Source organism: Mycteria americana, chromosome 11 (genome assembly GCF_035582795.1).
Source record: "Mycteria americana isolate JAX WOST 10 ecotype Jacksonville Zoo and Gardens chromosome 11, USCA_MyAme_1.0, whole genome shotgun sequence".
In the NCBI taxonomy this organism is placed as follows: Eukaryota; Metazoa; Chordata; class Aves; order Ciconiiformes; family Ciconiidae; genus Mycteria; species Mycteria americana.
Genome location: NC_134375.1, coordinates 17,069,136 through 17,092,030, shown reverse-complemented (window position 1 = coordinate 17,092,030; position 22,895 = coordinate 17,069,136). Strand labels below are relative to the sequence as shown.

At 45.4% G+C, this 22,895-nt stretch overlaps 2 protein-coding genes across 7 annotated transcripts in view; one reads left to right on the top strand and one right to left on the bottom strand.

The window, feature by feature from the left end:
• Window positions 1-7,508, top strand: part of SLC25A26 (solute carrier family 25 member 26) — a 94,664-nt gene extending 87,156 nt beyond the window's left edge. For 5 of the 6 annotated variants that reach the window (XM_075513620.1, XM_075513619.1, XM_075513615.1 and 2 more), the window contains one exon: window positions 1,790-5,056. In XM_075513620.1, the coding sequence (XP_075369735.1) occupies window positions 1,790-1,886 (97 nt within the window). In that variant the 3' untranslated portion in view covers window positions 1,887-5,056. Of the gene's footprint in view, window positions 1-1,789; window positions 5,057-7,372 lie in introns of those variants that run through there. The other variant, XR_012777408.1, reaches the window with a different exon arrangement.
• Window positions 7,509-7,643: 135 nt separating this feature from the next.
• LRIG1 (leucine rich repeats and immunoglobulin like domains 1) overlaps window positions 7,644-22,895 on the bottom strand; it is a 93,249-nt gene continuing 77,997 nt past the window's right edge. The window contains 10 exon segments of the mRNA XM_075513614.1: window positions 7,644-7,876; window positions 8,075-8,383; window positions 9,520-9,684; window positions 10,298-10,420; window positions 11,733-12,152; window positions 12,713-12,994; window positions 13,641-13,961; window positions 15,812-15,975; window positions 18,239-18,310; window positions 19,620-19,691. Coding sequence (XP_075369729.1) covers window positions 7,644-7,876; window positions 8,075-8,383; window positions 9,520-9,684; window positions 10,298-10,420; window positions 11,733-12,152; window positions 12,713-12,994; window positions 13,641-13,961; window positions 15,812-15,975; window positions 18,239-18,310; window positions 19,620-19,691 — 2,161 coding nt within the window.

The window sequence follows — 22,895 nt, the reverse complement described above, 5'->3', positions numbered from 1 at the left end:
GCTGGGGAGAGTGCGATGTGTCTGTACCTGAAAGCCTGCCCTTGGTCTTTGCCAGTCACTGACACGCTGTGCATTTATTGCAGCTGTCGGTGATGAGGAGGCGGGGGTGAAGCCCTCCAGCCCTCGGTGCTGGATCCGACCGGTAACTGGGAGAGTTGCTTAAGCAAAAGGGAAAACCCAGGCAGGGAGAGAGGAGTGGCAGGGTGCCTGGTGAAATCTGTACAAACAGCAAATACAAATAGACAGCAGACCTGTGCCCACCAGAGGGGTTTCTGATGGGGCCAGCAGAAAAAAAAACCATTTATGTCATCTGCTGATGAGGGCAGGTGTGGCCCAGCGAGGACCAGTTTGGATCAGGCCTGCAGCAGAGCTCAGCTCTCCGGATTCGGGGCAGCCCCAGAACCATTCAGTTCTCCCTTCCTGCAGAAGCGAGCCCGTGGGGGAAGCGTGGATTGGAGAGCCCATGGGTGGCAGCTGGGAAAGGGAAGCTGGGGGGAGCAGGGCCAGGGTTCTTGGAAGTGATGGTTAGTAATAGAGGTTGCCAGGGATGCAGCTTCTGGGTAACTCAGTTATCTGCCCTTGTTTGTGTAATAGCTGTGTCTCAAGTGGGCTGTTCAGTAAATGAATGTCTGCCACTGCTCCTGTAATGAGGGCTGCCTGATTCGGCAGGAGAAGGATGGTGTACGTTTCGAGAGCAATGCTGCGCTGTAGGATTTACCCTATCGGCGCTCTGTCCATACATGCCTTGTACAAATTACTCTGTTTTAAAGCTGTCATTATGGTAATAGACCCAATTGCTGTCTAGTAAAGCCATAAAATGTTTCCATCTGCCTGTGTGCTCCAGGCTCCTTAGTAAAGCTCATTACAACGAAAACCAGAGTTACTGCAGCCAGAGGTTTCCCCAGCGCAGCGTGACTAGCCGGGCACGGGCAGGGAGCAGAGAGCTCCTGTGTGCACCTTCCACGCAGCCTGGTCTCACCGGGAATTACACCTTGTCCCACTGTGGACACGCTCCTAACGGGAACCATGCAGCATTTGGAAAAAGCCGAGGACAGCATCCCTGCGGAGCTCAGCCAGAGCGTGCTGCAAAGGGCTCCTGCCGTGCGGGCGATAGATCAGCGGGGGATGCCAAACAGATTCGAGCCTAATGTTTAATCCTTGCTTGCAACAAAGGAAGCCTGTAATCCTCTGGGAGGACACACTGACCTATCCTGACGTTGTTAAACCAACTATGAGCTTAGATGTGTTGAGCAATTGGCTTTGCACGAGTTTCCTGTTAACTTCCAAGAACTATTAGGATCAGGCACCTAAAAATCATGGTGGCTGAACGCGCAGCCATTCCTGCTCCCTCCCTGCTGGCCCCCGTTGGATGTTATTGGGAGTGAGCTGCTGCGGTGAGCAGGGCTGTCTGCGGTGGGGGAGCTCCTGGCAGAGAGGAGGGGGTCCCTGTGCCGAGGCTGGATGGGGGCAGTGGAGGATGGGACGCTTCCCATCTGTCTGCAGCCCTTTGTGGGGATGTGTCCGAGCTCCTCTTTCTGCAACGTGGCCCGAAGCCTCCTGCACCTTTGCTTCTGCACCTGAGGAGTGTGGAGAGGGGTTAAAATTCACAAGGCTTGGGAGTACTCTGTTAGGGAAGCCCAGACAGCTTCCTTCAGTGAGCAGCAGGGTGGGATTTAAGAAACCAGCAAGAGAGAATTTTTCTTGGCTTTGTTTTCCAAAGCCCCTGCAGCCAGCCGTGCAGCATCCGCTCTCCGCTCATCCTCTGAAATCTCCTTTCCCTCGCCTTCAGCTTGTTCGCAGGTGTTGTCCCACGGATGGCAGCCATCAGCCTGGGAGGCTTCATCTTCCTGGGGACATACGAGAAGACTCGCCAGCTGCTGCTCTGACCCAGCCCGGCCGGTCCTGCCAGTGGCTGCCGAAGAGCTGGAGAAGCCGCTGAGCTGGAGGAGGGGTCCTCCTGCGAACGCAGCCTTCCTCCTGCCGCCCCTTCGCCGTGCCGCAGCAGCTGTTCAGCGGGCTGAGCGCCGCTTTCACTGTTAAAGAAAAGTAAATCCTCCAATAATCCAATTTCCCAAACATGAAATTTTCCTGCATGGAAAGTGAGTGAGGTCATTGTGAGAGTCATGCCAAAAAAGTAATATTTGGGGGGTAAACAGCTAATTACAGTGGCTGAGAAAGGCGTTATTAGAACTCCTGCAGGGGAAGTGTTTTGCAAACCTCCAGATCGTGGGCTGAGCGGGGAGGCTGAAATAAAGCGAGTTTTCATAATTCAGTGGCACCTGCCTCATAACATGGGAAGGGTTTTTCTGGTTGGGGAAGGGGCTGATAGAGTTACAGCCTGCTGCCCTCCAACAGCACTGAAAGTAGTCCAGGTTGGGAGAGCTCTTTGTAAAAGACAATAATCCATTTGTTTCTGATTTGAGCCGTATTTGTGAAAGTTTATATTCCTGTTTATACCTACAGGTGCTCAGCAAGCATTCCTGTGTGGTAGCCAGTGCAGCTTTATTAATTAGACTCACATTTCTCCAGTAAAAGCACAGGCTCGCATTATTTTACAGCTGTGCCTTGTGCAAAGACATGCAGCTCTGCCTTCTTTTGGTCTTTGTCCCTCAGCAGCTGAAGGAGCAGGAGGTTGGAAATGCTGAAGCCCAGGCGGGAGGCCGGGAAGGCAGGGCAGGGAGAGCGCACAAGTTCTCCTGCTGATGTACGGATGGATCCTGAGGGGACTGCTGGCAGGCAGAGCAAACCTCTGCTCTTGGTCTCATGTTATCAAGGAGACGATGTGGTGGCCAAAATGGTGCAGGGACGAGCTCAGTGAAGAGGCCTTATTGAAATTACTCAATTAAAATTATCACCAGAGTCTGGAAGGGGAGAATTCGGCCAAGTTTACACCAGCAATTTGGCTAGGCGGTGCTTGGAAATGTTTAGGTGTGGCGGGTGTTCGCGTGGGGATGCCTGGGCAGGCAAAGCCGAGCTGCTGCGGTGAGCACCTTCGGCACGCACCAAAGACCCTCCTCAGGCTGGGCCAGCACGGTGGGATAAGGGGGCCGGGTCAGGCGGTGGCGGTTCACACGTTTGCCCTGGGCTCAGCCATGACACTCGGAGGCTGAGGGTCTCCTCGCTGGTGGACTTGCGCGTGGGGGTGGGGAGGTGGGGGCTGGCTGCCGTCGGGGCAGCAGGGGTGAGCTGTGCCGGGGTAAGCGGCGTGGCTGTGTGCCACGTGCTGGGACTTGATGCACCGTGAGTGCCTGCGGTCAGGCTTGAGAGGGGTGGCAGAGCCCGGCTTGTGCAGCCATAGCGGCACCGAGGCCATCGGCTTCAACGTGGTGGCACTGCATGCATGCACCTGAGTTAAGGGAAGGCGTACCTGTGATGACGTGCTCCCCTGGGGTGCTAGAATTTAACACAGAGGTTGTTCTCCTCATCAGGAAGGTGTACAGGTGTAGGGAGCCTGGGGCGAGGGAGAACAAATGCCAAACCAGGTCGGTGCATGAATGAAGCGGGGGCACAGGCGAAGCCTGAGCCCCTGCCTAGAGAACAGGCTGCTGCTCAGGCACAAACATGGGCCAGGCTTACTAAGGCTGCATGTTTTATTACACTGTCCTCCCATGACATAGTAGTAAGACTTTGTGAGGCCAAAACTTAGAAAATAACAGGCAAACAAGTAAAACATACAGAACAAAGGACATAATTCTTAAAAATAATCTTCAATTAAAGTAGGGAATTTCAGCCAAGTCCCATATTGGCTGGTTAATTCTACCAGTTTACATGGCACAGCGTAGCAGCGCTTCCTGCCACTTGTAAGGTTGTCTCTTTGATGAAGTTTATATATAGTAGAACCAGTTTCAGGGGCATTGGGGGGGGGATTTATTACTCTGTCTTAAAAGCTAACTAACTTATATTTTCTATTAAAGCTCTTTAAACATGATGAGAGGGTTAGCACTGCAGTTGGTGCATTTAATTACTTGAGCTGAAAATAATCATGCCTCGTAAGTCGTTGGGTCCAGCTGCTGGATTGTTGTTGTTTTTACTTAATATTTGCGTAATCAATTTTTGTCATCACTGCTTTTATTTAAAAATGGGCGAGGTGGGCTGGACTCCACGTGCTTCCTTCCCCTTCCTGTGTGCTGGTGGACTGGCTCCGCACGCCTGGACCACCACGGGAAGGACACGGTCACCCGGAATGGCACCAGGTAAGTGAGCGCCCTGCTGGGCAGCCAGGGGTTGTTCTGCACGCACCGATTTGTCTAATCCTGCTGAAAATGACACTTTTAGTTATGGGACTGTGGGGGGAAAAGACCTAAAAATGTGTTTGTTTTTCCCCTACTGCCTGTTTGCCTTGAGTTTTAGTGACATTTTATTTCAAGTTTACCAAAACTTGAAAAATGCATTTTATTGCACATTATAGGATAATGTGCAGTAACAAAACTTGAATCTCAGATCAGGCACCAGCCTCTTAAAGGCTCTTTCTTTACCATTTTAAAATATTTTAATTCCTACATGTGTTAAGGGATTGAGCAGAGTAGCCTCAGAAAAATCTGCTTTATACCTAAAGTTATAATTTGGAGGAAGAAATACTTATTTTTATTTTTTTAAATATACAGAAACTGAATTGAGATTTTTAGTTAAAGCAAGACTTCAAGCTTATCTCCAAAGCTGCCTCTGGAATTTCCATACAGGGTGGGGCTGGGTTTGAGAAAGCCAGAGGTGTTCACAACTGCAGCTGAGCCTGGTGCTATCCTGGCCCCATTTTTCTTACATACTTACACACACATGCACATGCCCCATCTGTTCTGTTTTCAGTGCCAAGATAAGGGTACTTGCCAGATACTTAAGCAAGTTGATATGTTAGAAATGTGTTCCTTACGAGTTCTTCATTGTATCTTTCAATACAGCCCCCAAATTCCACCCCATCCACAAGTCAGGCTGCCAGAGTCTCATGCTGATCTACAGTATCTAATATTAAAGTTGTGGGTCTAATTTCAGGAGCGGCTATTTTGGCAGTCAGTCTGCATTTTCAGCAGAGAAAAAGACGGAAAAGAGTATAGCAATCGATTAGAATTTTATTTAATTTTCAACTGAAACTCCCAAAAGCTCACTCTCAACAAAACAGCTGTAATATTATAAATGAACCTTTATTAAAGACACTTCAATGCCGTTTGTTAGACACTTCAATATCTTACATGTTTTTCAATGTACAACATTGTACCAAATTTTCTAATAAATAAATAACTTTGTACACAAAAGTAATACTTCCTCTTTCACATTGCCTCTTAGAAGCAGCAAATTCACATATTTAGTGGAAGTCATAACATTAGGCAGTTAACTTTATTCAGAAACATTATTTTCAAATGTTAATGTGGCAAATATGCTTTGTATCTGCAATGGTGATGACATTCCTGGCAGCAAAATGAGTCAATTAAATCATTCCCATCTTCCTCGTGTCCCCAGTTCCACTGTTTTCACCTCGTGAGTCAGTTCTGAAGCATACTCTTCCCTTAAGTAAAGGGAAAATTACACTCAGTTTATAATTTTCTAAGATCACTCAACATAATCAGCCACCTGTCTCAAAGTGCAAACGTGTCAATAGTCAGGAACTGATACAGACAGGTACCTGGCTGAATTATGCCTTGCTTCATCAAGGTCAGGTTCAGCTGGCTAGTCTACAGGGAAACTCGCCATCAGCTACTGGGCAAGAGAGAGGTCTTTCCCTTGCGGGAGGTGGTGGCTCCTCAAGGTGAGGCTGGACAGGACGCGGTGGCACTCAGGCAGATTCCCAAGTGATGGCTCTAAACAGAAAATTAAATGTTTCTGCCCTTATCTCCGACACTTGTTTTGAGCCACAGCGCTAGCAAAGGTGGATTTCCACCAGACTCTGCTTCAGTGGAACTGGCATTTGAGTTGCTCCTAAGGAAAAAAAGTAACAAAACCCCCTAATAAACCTTCCCCCAAAGTAGTCATCACCAGAGTTAGCAACCTTATGTTAGCAGAACTCAAATTACAAGTAACTGGAAGGGAGTCCTCCATCCACAGGTACCAACACCAACAGAAAGCAGCCTTTCTATAAATAAAAAGCGTCATAGTGAAGTTAGAAGTGACAAAGATCTGTTTGACCAATGTGGGTGTTTCTTTTTCCCCCCATTCATGGATGAACTTAAAAGACCACATAAAAATACTTGGGACACTTCCATTTAACAGAGTACTTTCAACCATAAATAGACAGTTTCCCTTCTAAACGAGTATACTCCTGAATAGCCTAGAATTGCTACACAAAGCAGCACAGTTCATTTGAAGCAGGTAGTTTCATATAAAGAGTCTGGCTGCAGGTGGGGGTAATGGTGTTCAACAGGAAAGCGTAATATGGTGTTGCAGGAAAAAAAGTTAAAAGTAGCAGATGAATTAACGGTACAGCCGTCCGCTTAGGGGTGTGATTTTAGTTTTGTTGTCAAAACAGCTCTATGGTTTCAACCCCCCCCCCCCCCCCCCCCCCCCAGAACAGATGTATTTTTTGGGGTGTGAAATGCATTACACTGGCACAGGTTATTCCTTCTAACCAGAGCGAGGCTGTATATCATTGTAGGCACCTTATACAGGTAAAGCTGCATCCATTTGGCAGGGAAATGTCTGCGATTAGCTCTGTAGGAGATCAGTGCTGGAACAGCATATATGGGCAAATAACGCCTTTGCTATGGTGCTTTTTGAATGGTACAATATATGAGACCACCCCACAGTTTACTGCATGAATTATTTATTTTGGTAATGACTGCTCACTAATCATGACAGCCTTTTTGTCTGGTTGTTTTGGGGCTCTGCACTGTTGCTGAATTATTTAGTGCCTCTTGTGTGGTCCACTCTAACATAGCACACAGTCACAGTATACTGCATTTTTATGCAGTTTTGAGAAGTAATGGAATTTAAGTTCTTCCACCAACAGGAAAAAATCAGGTTGCTATGTAATTTCTCACTGCATGGTTTTTTCCCTATAAACTTCATTTGAAACAGTTGAAGATCTCTGTTTAAATGTGTTAAGTGCAATAAATTTCAAAGGGGAAGGAAATTTGTGCTAACCCACCCAATTGATACTTGATTTAAAGGAACTTCCATTGAGAAGAGGACAATCCCTTTGGAACAGTCTGGCTTTTTAAAGTTCTGCTTATGCATTTAAGGCACCAGAATTATTTCTCTCACAAAGTTTAACAGCAACCTGATACTGAAAACAATATTGCCAAAATTGTAAAATTTCACTCAGTTTTCCATGCACTAAAGATTAAAATAGCCTCTGTAAAAGATATATATATATATATTTTATATATATATATTTATATATGAAAACTCTTATGTACAATTGTATCAAATACTTTTCTCTTTACAGAATAATCCCTTGCATTTATGTGCTTCATATGCAAGTCAACTTTTGAACGCTTCATACTTCTCAGGGAAGTTTTAAACTATGTACAAACAGATGACGCTCGAACAGGAGTTTGTTCCCCATACAAGCTTGTTTCTCATACCTCAGTTGTTTGCCTTTGACAGGTCATCAGTTCAAGATTTGAGGTAGAAGTAAGTAGCCTATATACTCTGTGCAAAAAAAATTAAAAAAAATAATAGCGTGTTTGTTAATTTGCACATGGCAGTCTGTCCTTTCAGTCCAGCGATCTGTTCGGTGGCTTCAACTCATGAATGGAGTCGCATGGCTGGGGTGTGTAGCCGTTGGACAGGAGAGCTTGTTTCACTTCTGCTTCGCTCTGCAAATCCAGTAGTGTTGGGGAAATTTCAGGAAGCACGTTCAGTTGCTTTAATGACCCTCCTGCCGGTGAAGCTCTCACCAAATTAAGGTTGTTAAGCTCTGGAGGCTTTGCTACTGCTTGTGAAGAGCCTGCAAGAAACCAAAGAACCAGCGTGGTTAGTTGACGCTCAGCCTGCCAGCGCTCCCTCATAAAACCAACCCTGCCACTCTCATTCGTGCCCTTGAGCCAGTTAAAAAAGCTGATGGGAGAAAACAGGGCTCTGATATAACCCAAACGGTACTGAATTACAGCTGGGGAGAAACACACATCCCCAAGGAAACACGTACCATGTTGGTCTGCAAGCAGCGGGCTGGTCGTGCTCACAGGTCTTATTCTGTCGTGGTTGCTGGGGTAGAGGGTCCCATCTGTTTCCATCCTCTTGCCGCTGGCAATCCCGTTGCACGGCTGAGGATGAAGAAGGCTGGTGCCTGCACCCCTCTTCCTATTTCGTTCCTTGCTGCTCAGTGCGTTTGGGTAGGTATTATCCATAGTCTTAAGGCTCTCGGAGTAGTACTCCGACTCCTTGGGGTAAATGTGGACGTTCATGCTGTCCGTGCTGCCACTACAGTCCGTGCACACAACTGGCAGGCCATAGCCTTTATGGGAGGAAGAGAAAACAGCAACAAATGAAGATTAACCAGCTGGAAGTTGTCAGCACTGAAGCATACAACTTGCGGAAGGAAAAGGCAGCTGTTTAGTTCATCTGCCCCTCGGCAGTGTGGGAATCTCTCTCACCAAATAATATGGACATTTCTCAGTTTTACACAGGGCTAGTAAATACCTGCGTTTTTCAGAACTCTAGCTATCACTAAAGGTAGTTCCAATTAATAGGTTTAGTAGGGTTTTGTTGGGGTGTGGTTTGTTTGTTTGTTTGTGTTACTCCAAAGAAGTTGTGACTTTTTTTTTTAAATAAACTGCATTTATTTCCTTTTCCAGCCTTTCTAGTCAGGGTGGAAACAGAAAGTGGAACTTTCCTGTACCTGCTTTAAAATACCAAGTTACCTTTCTTATTTTTGCGCTGCTGCTTTACAGGGATCACTGTCAACTCATACTGTTATCTCATGATATGTTATTACTAGTAGCCGTAATAACAGATGAGCAGAATTCAAAGCAGCAAGCAGGAAGGAGTTTCTAAATGTTGAAAGTTAATTTCCTTAGTGCAGTCAACAACTTTCCATTATTAAACTTTACAGTTTCTCCTGGAGAGAAAATTTGTTTCACTGGCTGTTTTTTCTGTGGATGTTACAATACAGCATGAGAACAGAAACCACACTCTAAAAATAGAAAAGTATGAGTGTAACACCCAAGAAATTGGCAAAGAGCAGAGGCAGGTGTAGTGCCCAAAACAACCTTTAAATTTTGAAAATTAAAAAAAAGCTGAGCTTTGCAGTTGACAGCCCCTTTAAAGAGCATGAAAAATTTTAACACCTTCAGTTTGAAAGTGCTGTCACATTTTAGGAATAGCTGAAATCAAAATACCGATCAGCCAGCTGCAAGCAATGGCTATCGTGAGCTTTAGTCTGCCTCTTTCTGACGGTTCCTTGAATTCAAACTATCCAAGCCTGATAGAGGATCAAAGCAAGGAGGAGAAAGTAGATTTGCTGTGCTCACACCTGAGAATCATTCTGGGCTTTTTTTTCCCCTGAATTTCTTGTCTTAATGCTGTCTGACTTGGAGAGCTTTCTGATCTGTACAAACACGAAATACCTTTCCAGATTAATGGGTTTTGTACCTGTCTTATCTGGAACAAGCATTCCATCAGCCATGTCTTCAGTTTTCCAAGTGTCTTTATTATAGCCGATACACAGCTTTGGCTGTCTACAACCGACAGTGGGAGCTTCAACATCTGGACACCTTCCAGCATCAGTCTGACACATACCTGTAACAAACGAACCATCTGGCTAAAGATTACAACCATCTGCTCTCAGTTAAATGACTTCTTAGTCTTATTTCTACCGTAAAAGCTGCAAAAGGGAGAAAAAATAGCAATGGAGATAATAGATAATTTTAAGCTAATGTTTAAATAGATAATTTTAAGCTAATGTTTAACAGAATAAATGCTGTACAATCTCAGGAGAATCTTAGTTCGGAGCACTTAACTTTTCCTTCCTAACATGCGGTGTTCAAATACTGTAAAATCCCAGCATTTAATTCCTAAGCCTTAAGGCAAGGACAGGCAATGCTAATGTATTTTCTAGTAGAACTTAACTATGGGTAACTCTGGTGCCAAAGAACTAATCCAAAATTAGCAGAAAACCAGTCCTTAGGGCCTGACTGAGCAGTTTCTGAAGCAGTCTGCTTGTATGAACACTTATTACTGGGAGAGGATAGCTTCGTGAAGTGACAGACAGATCCTTGTTCTGCATAAATGCAGTAGCTAGAGAATTACATTATGAAGATCTTTCAGATAACTCATAACAAGCACAGAAGTACTTTGTACTGTGATTTCTCCCTCCTCATAGCAAGTTCAGATACAGCATTACAGAAAAAATAATTAAACCGGTTCTCACCGTTGCTGTCTATGTGCCCGTTAGGCTGTTGGTTATCTACTCGGACGACTGCTTCCTGCCGGTCAGAAAGAGTCCCTTGTGAAGACAAGTAGCTTGGCACATCAGGAGGCACAATGGTCTCATCTGGAGCAATGGGAGCAGAGAAATGTCAGTTCCTAGCAGGACAGAAAGGCTTCTGTTTTCAAAGGCATGAAAATCCCATTTTCAAGAGGGATTTGGGACCAGATCTGTAACTGGTATTCTCTGTAGATGCAATGGGAACTGAACTGCCTAAATACTCCATTCTCCTCAGAAGCCTCACTCCTGATTGTTCAAAGCTTAAAGCTGTGAGATACAGTGCTAATAAAGCCATTTTGGGTGTCTGCATTTGGCACGGTCAGTACAAGGTAGGTGGAGGTGGAACTGTCTCTTCGGAACAAGTAAATCCTTCCTTCTCCCCTGAAATTCAGAGGACCCCATTTGACTCAAGTCCTCTGTCTCCCAAAGTCATGAGTAAAAGACTTCTGGAGAACAGGGTCTTCGATTGACCTAAGCAGGCAAGTAAGTCTGAGCCCCTTAGCTATCCTTGGCCTTCTCCATTTTATATCAGGCAATTTCAGTTTCCCCCGTCATACAAACAAACTCAATTATGCTAGGCATGAAGCCCCTAGGTTTTCAGGACTGGAAAAAAGGGGGAGAAAAACCCCACTTACACATCGCACTGGTCATATGGTATCCAAGACTTCATGCCTAGCCCATGTCTTTAAAATCCTATGTTGTACTATATGTACAGCTAAAGGTAATATAGAAAGGCTGCAAATCCCAGCAGGGTGACAAGCCTTAGGCTGGTTCCTCCATACTTCTGTTCAGAGATTGTATAAAGTTGAGGGCAGAGGAGTTTATTCTCACTGCAACACTTACTTCAGTACCAAATTATCCCCTTTGAAGATCAGCAGGAAGAAATAAACACTGCTTCTTCCCCTAAAAAGTGAGGGATGCCCCTCATCAGCAGGGCTACAACACCTCTTACAGGCAACACGGAAAAAGGGATTCCAGCTTCAAAGTCTAATTTTTCTATGTTTTGAATACGAAGTCTTTGAAAATACAGATTCCCAAGAAGTAAGACAGGTTCCCAGCATCATGGACATAATCCAGACTGTCTCAAGAGTTATCATTTATGGTCATGGAAAATCAAAGTAGCAAAGCAATGGGTGAAACTACTGCCAAGCAGAAAAGACCTTTCTGAAGAGCCAGCCAAGGGTAGAGATGCAGCTCTGAACAAGCTTCAACAGCAAGTGAAAGCTAGTTCCAGCTTTGTGAGCCAAGAGAACCACTGAGATAAGCCAACTGCTTTTCCAGTATGATTGTGCGGGTACCTGACGTGCCGATTCAGACTCAGTGGGAAGTCTGACAGCACAAAAGGTTAGAGAAAGCCTTAGCAGGAGACTAGAGCTACCTGTGTTGGTGACACTGTATTCTTCACTCTTCTTCCTGGTTTGGTAGATGATGCAGACCCAGACCAGAGAAGTCAGCACGATGCTACACACCACAGCAATGGTGATGATCCCCACAGTGGTACGGTCCTTCCTACAGCCAAGAGACTGTAAGATGCTCACATGGCTGTGTGCGCGCTCTGTCCCCAGGGTGTTGGACATTTCACAGGTGTACTTCCCAGCATCCTCCAAGACAACGTTCCTAACGATCAGCAGCTGGTTGCCAGAGGTAAAGTGATGCCTTTCTGTCACGATCAGGGGCTGGTCACCTTTCAGCCAGGTGATGCGGGGAGGTGGACTCCCTGTGGCTTTGCACTGAAGAGCCACAGTCTCACCTACAGACACTACATGGTCTTCCAGTGGATGAATCAAAGATGGTGTCTCTGCAGGAGAATAAACACAGAAATTAATTATTGGGGACAGTGTAACAACAGATTTCTTTTAACAGTATTGAACGTAACTGATGTTCCTGCAGACAAATACACAGCAACGCACTACGCAGCCACGTGCCCAGGAGCATGGCAGCTGCAAACCACAACAGATCTAACAATCATAAGCAAGGCCTTCCCATAACCAGTTGGTGTTAGTGTTCCCAACAAAGAAACCCCTGAGGACAAGGGGCAACGGCTGACACACATGAATTATTTCATAGGGCAAGAGAGATGGAGTGCAATTTCCTTTTGAAGTAACTTTCCCAGGCAGAAAACAGGGTGGTTGGAGGGGCTTCCTTGGCACAAGAGGAAATGCAACTCACGGCTCCTTCTTTTAATTAGCAGGGTATTTTTCATTAGTTACAGTGTAAAACAATGAAACAAGACTAATGCAGAGCACTGCCTCTTTGTCCCTTTTCTGTATCTGCAACTGCTGAAGAGCTTGAACAGCAATCCCTTCCAGTTCCCACTTCCAGACCACTTGGTCTCTCAGGGGCACTAACGCATCTTACCCAGTACAGTCAGGGTGGCATTTGCAAGCACAGACCCTGCAGAGTTCTGTGCCGTGCAGCTGTAGACACCCATGTCTTCTATCTTCACATCCGTAATGAAGAAGACATCGTCGTCAGGCATGACGTGCATACGACGTTCTCGAGCCGCAGGGAAGTCCGTGCCCCCATCTTTCTGCCAGGCAATTTGTGGGGTGGGGTGTCCTTCAGCTGCACACTCCAGCCGTGCCGTTGTCCCTGTCCGGCTGGTGATGTCGTGAGGAGTTTTGATAAATGAGGGCAACACTGATAAAGAAAAACAAGAAAAAGGTATGAGCAATTCCATGGGGAAAACACCATCTTCTGGGCAGTTCTGTTTTCCTTCCTAGGCAGGAGATGGATATGGTAATGACCCATAGGCAAGAGGATGGCAAGCTGCTTTTGCATGATGTATCTAAACTGCTGGGGACTAACCCTGCGTTTCTGCAGCACATACCTGCCTGCAGTGTCCAAGACACCCCTCCACTAAGGATCATTAGAGCTGGGATCAAAGCTAATTTTCTTCTGCAATTAACCTGGAAACAAACCCCATTACCTCTCGTACAGAGAACTTTCAATCACTCTTGTCCCTTTTCTTTGTATCCTTTTGCATTTTCATTTGCCCATTTCATTGGGCAAAGACTCTTACCGGAACAGCCAAAGAGAGGCAGCTAAAGCCGTTAAGTACGTGCTGAAGTGCTTGGCTGGATGGCAGCCATCACAAGCCTGGCATGTGCTCCTCACATGGCATTTCTCAGCATCCACTGAGATGCAAGCAGCTGGTGTGAAGAGGTTAGGAGCTCCACACCATCAGGAACAGACCCTCAGGAATAACTGCCTGCCAAAAGTGGGTCCCAGAGAATTGTACCAGCTCAGGCTGAGGAAAGGAATGAGAAAGCAGCTTTCTACTCACCGTTAACAGTGAGTCGGGCCTTGTTGGAATAGGTAGAGCCAAAGTGGTTGGTGATGATACACTGATAACGCCCTTCGTGGGCGAAGGTGACATGCCGGAGGTGCAGAATGGTGGTGTGCTCCATCACCTCGCCATCCTTTGCCCGCACGTGGGGAGAGTTCTCGATCTCAGCATTGTGCAGCATCTCATTGTCTTTCTTCCATGCAGACATCATGGGGGAGCTGCTACTGCTGGCGGCCGAGCAAGTGAAACGGATGTCCTTCCCAAGGACGGCCACTGTTGTCTCAGGCTGGATAATGATCTGTGGCTTGGGGAAATCATCTAAGAGAAAACAGCAGGCATAGTTAGTTCTGGACTATGAGGAAAGACTAGAGCAAGCAAAGAGATGCAATGAGAAATGAGTAGTGCATAAGTGAAAGACATTATTGCACATCTGCTTTTGCATCCACTGTTGTCTACACCAGGAAAGCAGCTTGCTCTTGCAAAGCACTCCGCCATCGAGACTAGCTCTATAGTGCCGATGTGCCATGCACAACTCCACTGAGTGGCTGCTCTAAGCTAGGACTCTCATTCCTCTGGTTCCTTCTGCAATCAGTGGACTGAGACGGTCACTTAGTGACCTCAAACACCTATAAGATGCCTAGCTCTCTTCACCAATGTAGCTGAACCTCAGAAAGACACTATGGTCTAAAGAAAATATCCTTCCTTGTACAACCCATGCATGAAGAGCAATACTGAACGTAAAACTTCACCTCCAGGCCTGCATTAGCATGAAGCAGGAGGGGAGAGCAGGAGGACACTTAAAGGGCTGCAAATGCCACCTCTAGGGATAAAAGCTCACGAGCAAGGCGACTGCAGCACGCACTGTCAAAGCAGAAGCAGCTGTATTTGCCTGTCACCCATCTGGGGTGGAAAGCTTTGCACACTCTCTCTCTGCCCTGAAGACTGTTGGTTTTAGCAAGGTTCCAAGCAGATTCATTTATTAGATTTCTACAAATGGTGTAATTTAATATTTGACTAAGGTTTAATTAAACAGACAGGCCTCTGGAACCAGGAGTACTAGTGCCTGGAGGACTTGGCAGGCACTGGAGAAGCAAAGCTGTCTTCGCTTTGTGATGTTGCTGTGGGGATGGAGCCTTCATGATCTCTTCTTCCAGATGAACACAGCAAGCCTCCCAGACTGCCTCAGACAGAGGCCACCTAGGCAGAGCCCTACCACTCTGGGATTGAGAGGGACATGGCACAGCAGCTGGAACAAAGCTTTTTCTCAGCATTCAATGCAAGTCATGCATTCAAGTTAGTTAAACAGTGTTTTCAAAAGCTCGTTTTTCCTTCATCAAACAGGCATGTGCAGCTCCACCCAGGATCCACACTGGTTGGCTCCACAGCACAGGGTTTGGCTCACCAAACCAGGCCTTTATTTTGCCCAAAAGCTGGATGCATGAGCAGCATCACTTTGGCCTCCTCTGATCATTTACATTTCTTTTCTTTACGAGAGAGGTAGTAGATGTTTGTGTGTGCTGGGTATTAAGTAAAGCTGCTTTACAACCACAGCTCAGGTGCAGACTCAACTGCAGAGTTTGGGTGGGAGAACAGCAGTAGGTGCTGTTTAGAAGAAAAAACAACCATAGGACAAACAAAGATTATAATGCAACTGTTAGCCACCGGTTGGTTCATGTGTAATGCTTTACTGGCCCCAAAAATGGAGCTGTGATGGAAAGATTCTCCTCTGCTTTTTTTTAACCCTTTGTTATTTCCAAGAGGGAGAAGAGATAAGTGAAGAACACAAAGCCACAGAAGAAGATCAGAATGCTGCAGAGTGAAAAAAATTAATAGCTGCAGTCTTGGTAGTATCAAACTGAGAGGACTGGGGAAGTCTCTGTGCAGCCCCATTTGGAACTGGAACAAGCATTAGTCCCTTTCTGATTTAATACTCAGAGAGCCCTGTAAGGAAAACACTAGATGCAAGCAATGCACTGTGTGGTTTTGGTGGGAAATAAATTGTAGCCAATGACAAATTTTTAAAATGCAGGCTTGGGCTTCCTTTGATCCCACTGAGTAACAAAACAAAACAGAAACCCTCTCGTAATAACATGTTAGTAGTCAAAGAAAATGTTTCCCAAGTGAGTCCTACCCTTCATACAACCTCAAAACACACAGGCAAGACTTACCACACACAAAACTTTCTGGCACGATGGCAAAAATGCTCTTGCTTTTTAATGACTCAGGATGGGCGCAGGTGGCCACCACAAAGGATTGCAGCTCTTTCTCAACTAACCACTGGGGCAACCATTTCAGCTGGCAATCGCAGAGGAAGCTGTCGCTGTTTATGTGGCTGCAGGGAAACAAAACCAACACGAGCCTGCTGTGAGTCCTGCAAGGAGAGAAGGCTGGAAAGCTCACAGCCCTTTCGTGTTAGACACATTCCTCCCTTCCTACCAGCATGAGTGGAAGGAAAAAAAGGACTGCAGGGCTGTCCTTGAGGCACGAATGATGTTAAATAAATAACACATTTAAACAGCATTTCATCTCCACATAGAGCAACCCACTCCTGTACTCCACTGACACTCCCTAGCACCTTATATTTATTAACCAACTTCCAGAGTGATCCCCAGGAACAGACGAGCAATGCTGTCCCTGGCTTAAGTGAGAGAAACCGAGGCAGATCATCTACAAAGGAGACACATAGTGAAGGCACAAGTCAACAGTACAGCCCGTCCTGCTCCCACTTCTCATATTTAATTACCACACATGCTCCTTCTCTGCCTCTGTGGTTTGAGCATCTTTGGTGGGGACTGGATTCAGGACTTAATTACTGAGCAGTGAGAGGATGCCAAGTTCCCGCTGTAAGACCTTTAGTTCCCTCAGTGGCCAACACCAAAGCAGTAAGTGCAGAGGCCCCTGCCTGCCTTCTGTAAGGTACCTGTTTGCACACCAGCATCACCAGGGATAAGAGGTGTAGCTGATGATGTGTTTACTGATTAACAGAAGCAGTGAAAGAGAAATTACCAAAGACATTTGTGTAAACCCAATACAAACAGTGATTAGTTTGGAAAGCAAAACACAAAAACATATCTCAGCATCTTAACAGTAACTTAGCACCTTCTGTTAAGAAAAGAGCTGTGAAAAAGGAGCAAATAAAAGGAGAGACTTGGGATTTTTTTTAAATATTTGGGGCCAAATTGTGGCTCAGCATAGCTCTGAGGCCAGTGGAGAACTGCAAGTTTACACCAACAGGGAATTCAGACTTTGGTCTGGTTTGGTCCAAGATCCTAGCAAAACCCAGTCTGATCCCTCAAATCGAATGTGATGGTGCCTCAGAGACTGGGAAAATGTCCCGGGACAGCGAAGTCCTGTGCTGCAATACTGCAAGTTGTGCAAGAGCAGGATACCAAGAGCACAGCAGAATCCCAACTCCAGCACTGTGTTGTAAGCAGATGTGAATCTCCTCCCATTTTTCTGTCTGATAACCTCAGGAAATCCTGAAGTCTGAAACTAGCCAGGAAAGGGGAAAAGAAAGAAATGGACTGGAGAGGGAGGGAATGAAGGAACACAGGGATCTGATTTTCCGAAGTTGTCCACTTGGCTGTCCTAGAAAGATGCGTAGCCCCCTAATACATGTGATGGCATAAACACTGTTGGCTAGCTGGGACAGGTCAGAGAGGCCCTTAGTATTTAAGACTTCAGTACAATGCATTCTGCATGTGTATGTCCTCTATCTGAAAGCCACTTTCTCCGTGGTATAAAGGTTCCTTCACAATATCTGGGTCCCACAAGCTCTTCTCTAATAAGATCAATCTTTCACCTCAATTTTGTTTCAAGAGCTGGTGCAGAAGATAAGGTGGTTAAACAAACAACGGACATGCGACGTTTATCTTATTCATTCTCCAGTCACTGGTATTAAATATCATTGCTAACAGTGACCATCCGATTCCCACTTCCAACGTCAGGAAAAAGAATCTGAACCTGCCCAAATACCAAGTAAGGGATTTCTTGTTCCACAGATATTGCGCTACTCCAGAGTGTAGCAATGAACTGACAGTGGATTAAATATTTATGGAGAAGAAGAGAAAAGGAAACCAGCCAAGACTGGAAACAGTGTCCGATAACAGTACAGAGCCCCAGCCTGGAGCACAAGCAGCAGCTCTGATAACACATCCGTATTTTTACTCCAGAAGGCTGGATGACAAGTGGATCCAGCTTACTGCTGAAATGTCAGTACTGTATGCGAATCCTAAACATAGGTAGAGCAAAGGAGCAGATGGGCCACTGGGAATTAAATCAGTGGCAGTGTGAGAAGGAGAGATGGCTAACAGGACCAGGGCTGGACTTCCTGAGCGGAGATGAATAATTGCACAGATGCGAACCTGCTGGAAGAACCTGTTCCAATGATCTAATTTCACTCACTATTAAATGCAAGATGTTCCCGTGACATCTACTCATGTGTAAAAATACCCTGCAGAGGAGGACAGAGGGGAGGAGGAAATAAATGAGTGGTAATGCGAATAACACCCCACTGGAAACAATGTGCTATTTCTTATGTCCAGGACAAGAAGGATCCCTGCGTCTTTAATGGTGTGTACAGTCCAATTACTTACAGCTGCCGCAGGCTCTTCATCTTAGCAAAAGCGTCTGCTTGAATTGAGCGTATGGCGTTATCCCCAAGGTTCCTGCAGAACACAACCAAAGGCAATGTGAACAAAAGGGATGCTATGGCCATGATGAAGTCTCTCCATATTTAAGCAATGACTCCAGCAGCAGGTGATTTGGTAGCTCCTTGTTAAGGCCATATCCACTTGTGGCTCATAGAAATGTCTTTCCACAAAACACTTTAATATTGAGTAAGTATTGCTGAACAATAGTCAACCAGCAAAAATTATGGGAATAAATCACTAAGTCATTCCATACCCCATCTTCTCACTACACTTTCTGAGTCTTAGCTACCTCCATTATCCATAGGTCAGAAATTCCTCAGTCCCCTCGATAACCAAAGATAGTCAGGAATGTCATATCCCAGGCTAGAACTTGAGCAAACATAAAGAAAGCAAATACTTGCACTAAATGGCATCTGAGAAGTTATTTGAAAGTGACTTTGAGAGGATACTATCATTGTTTGAAAAACGTTGCAATCCAAAAGAAGGTATTCTTAAAAGCTTCCCTCACAACTATTGCTAATTAAAAAATTCACTTGTCCTCTGAAATAAAATAGTGTCAGATTGAGGGCTTAAGTTTACTAAGTGAAGCGTAGGACAGACAAGCACTGCTTGAAGAGGAAAATCTCAGTAGAGCATTAATAAGGGAACCTTTATCTGGGAACGTACCCCTGCAGTCAGGCAGCCCCAACCCTTCGGTATGCTCTCAATGGTCATGACATTTCATACAATCAACAGCCAATAAAACATCTAGAGCAAAATCACATATACTTTAACTTGTCTTAATTCAGAAAGGAAGTTATTCATGAATCACTGCTGGAGTCATCAGCCTTGGGACACAGAAAAAAAATTACATAGCAGCAGCCAAAATTTACTTCTTGCAAATCGCTCTAAGGCAGTTGTGCTGAACGGGGATGTTCGGTGCCTGCATTGTAAGCAGTCATTTGCAACATGTGTCACTGCCAGAGCCTAGATTTAGGAGGAAGTTGGGACAAGGGAGGAGGAGAGAGGGCTACATCTGAAATAGCATATTTTCATTGCTAACAGCCTGCAAGGAAGCAATGTGCAAGTCAAGGCGATACTTATCCAAGAACAAACCAAAAAATTAAGAGCATGCAGATTTGCCATATGTTCTATAACTTTGTTCCTGGCACAAAAAAAGGCCAAAGTTGAAGCGGACTTATAACGAGAAGGAAGCAGGTGGCCCCCACAAATGGACTGGCTTCTCAGTTTACAAAGACACTATTAAATTGCTAGCAGATCTCTCAAGCAGCTACTTTTGGCAGACCCCCCCTTCCCAAACTCTCAGGCATGGTGGGTTACTCACAGGTGCTCCAGGGCCTCCAACCCTGAGAACGCTTTCTTGGCCACCGACTTTATCTTGTTTCCAAACAGAGTTCTGCAGTTTCCAAACATCCAGTGCCAGATAAACAGAAAGAAAATGGGGAGAGGGGGGCAGAAAAAGAAGGAACACAATTAATGTGGCTTTATCTGATATACGCTCTCAGTGTAACTCCCAGGAAATCTGAACTGCATGGAGATTAAGAGGGCTGAAGTACACTCACTTTCCCGCTCCTGAAATTAAATCCTTTTATCTGTATTCGAATTTAATAGTGATGACAGCACAAAAGGGAATGTGCCATATCACGTAAAAAGGCAGGTTTGCTTCAGAGCTTGGAAACCAGCTTGCTGAGTAACACAGGGTCCCCTCTATTCTTTGCAGGCTGGCTGTGGACAGCATTAAGTGCAATGACAGTTTAACAAGATTTTGGTCTCTCCCTGCAACACTTTTCATTTCTGACTTCTTCCCAGATAGTAAGAGAGTGGTAATTTATTCACTGCTGCTTGGCCTGAACAGACATCCACACACAAGGGCTGAGGGCTGTCTCTCAGCTGCACGTTTATACAGCAGCTAACTGAAGAGACTGCCGACTTCCTTCCTCGGCTTATTATAAATACAACAGCAAAGTAATATAATGCAATAAATAATAGCCAAGTGGTAATTTCAAGGGGCAAAAGGAAAAAGAGAAAAGGTAACGTAGAGCGCTGAGGAGCATGCTTGCTTGCATCTGTGACCAGAGAGCATTCCTCGGAATCAGCAGACAGTGCTACACAGTGGCAAGATGGGGGACTATCAGCAGGCAACAGCCAGCTGGAGCGATCGCGGCCCAGCTGCTATCTGCAAAGTAACAGTTCTCTATAAATATTGACCAGTGGTGACTGGTCAGGGGCAGGGTTCATGCAAAATGGATAGTCTCCTCAGCTGTTTTAATAAAACATCAACCAATGTCATTAATTAGGAAATGCTTTCCTTCCCCAGGTTCTCTCTGTCTAAGGTTTATCTTCCAGGTGCATCTTTTATCACCGTCTGCTTCATATGGTGTCCAATGCAAGTCATCACTAACACCTCAGGTAAAAAACTGGCACATACGGTGCTGCATTTGATTGAGTTTCCCTCGAGATTTTTCCTTCAATATACGGTGTAACCTATATTTACACCCTAAAAAAGCCCTAAAACTATGATGGTCCCTCTGCTTGCTACCGGCTGGGGAAAGGAGGCTGGGGTACAAGATGGAGCATGTGCAGCCATTATACGAGCAAATACATTTGCAGGAGCTTGTTAGGGGCTTTCCACAAAGCACCCTTCAAATGTCAGGATAATTTGGTGTCTCAACACTGGCACCAAGAGAGCCCGTTTTTTGTGTGGATGAAAGCAGTGGATGCCATACTGGGTAGAAAGCAAAAACGTGGCTCATCACGCTGTTACGACAGGGAGGACTGAGACTGTATCACAGTCTGTCCTTGCAGCCTGTTGTCTTTGGAGGGAATTTGGGTGCCTGCCACTGGGCAGCACTATGACCCTGAGCAGGTCCTCACAAAATCAATACCCTGACACGGGTATTGCTGGATGAGCCACCACTCTAATTCTTGAGTAAACAGGAAAGGCCAGTTACTCCTAGCTCCATGCAACAGGTCTGTGGCCCCAGAATCAAAAATCTTACCATTCCAGAGCAAAACACAACCAAAAGCTTCAGTTTCAGGCAAAGCCACCTCCCAGCCTCCATAGTGAGACACATACTTAAAGGCCTTTCTTATGGGCAGAGCTGACTTGGTGCAAAACCACAGCTGAATTTTCAGAGCTGTGTCCCTTCGTTATTTGATTTGAGGCGAGAATAAAGACAGCTATCGTAGGCATGCTGGTGGCTGACTGAAGGCTCCACATAGCTGCAACCTGCTTTATCGACAGTATCATTCTAAATACCTACAGTGAGCTTTACTGAGCTCCTTGCTGCAGCACCAAAACCAGGGTATCAGAGGTCCTATTTATTGCATGAGAGTGTGTGTGGCTTTTTGCTCTGGGTGAAATACCCCAAGCACCAAAGGATGTGTGCAATCATGTGTACCATCATTTGGTAAAAGGGACATTGTATTAATGAAGGCTTTGAAAAATCCATTAGAATGATTAATATAGTAAATAATTTACTATATGCAAACTCTGGTCATATGGCTCCACCCATACACACCAATTTCTGGAGCCATATTCCTAAATGAGGGTGGTATGCTGAGCTTGGGTTTGGTAACTGAAGATTTCTATTTATTGTTTACAGTGGATCTTCGACTTTGAAAATTAGGAGATACTGATTATATCTGTTTACTTATTTGTGCAGAGATAAGCAGTACATCTGGGGATGTGAATACATAATGTATACACCACATGCATAGGTGCATACAATTTTATGGCTATATACATGAGATACATGTAACACGCTGGTAATAATGCCATGCCCCAGCAAACTCATTAAAATCATTATGCTCTTCAAATCTCAACTAACCACTTCTCCAATTCCAAAATGGTTTGAACCCAGCAGCCCCCTTCAAAGGGCTGGGGCACACTAGAACGCAGCAGTATGCAGCTCCACCATTAGCCTGCCTGCCGCAGTCCAGAAACACTCCTCCGCTGTCAGCAGAGCTAGGCACAAGCATGCTCTCCCGGTGATTGCATAAGTGTAATTACACCTAGGCACGCAATTCATTAGAAAGTAGCATTTTCTCCTCCAGCCAGTTTTGCACCTGCAGGAAGATCTCAGTCACCGAGTGAGCCATCAAAAAACCGGTTACATTTAGCAGCTTGAATAATTAGGAAACTCGTTCCCCAGCAATTCCACTGATGCTTTTTATGCTTCGGTGCTTCTCAACTCCCTCTTTCTTGAAGCAACATTTTAATTTAGGCCTGTGCACTCCATCCTGGAGAGCTTCATATATAATTCAGAGAAGGCTAAAGTGACTGGCCTCCCCACCTCTCAGTTTAACACCTTCATTTCAGCGAACAACCCTCTCTGTGCTAAATCCTTTCAGAGGCTAATCTGTGCCAGATCAAAGGGGAACAGCTTTTAAGGCAATCTCCACAGAGATGAGGTGATTATTAATTCATTGGAAGGGCTCCTCTGAAGTGCCCATTTATTTTTTGTATGCTAATGCATTTAAGGCTGGTTGACAGTTTAAACACAGGCCCTAAATCATGCGGTGAAATGTTTGCTGTAAAGGCTGATGTTTTATTTTATTTACGAAAAAATCCTCCCAGCAAGAATGATACTCACTTCAG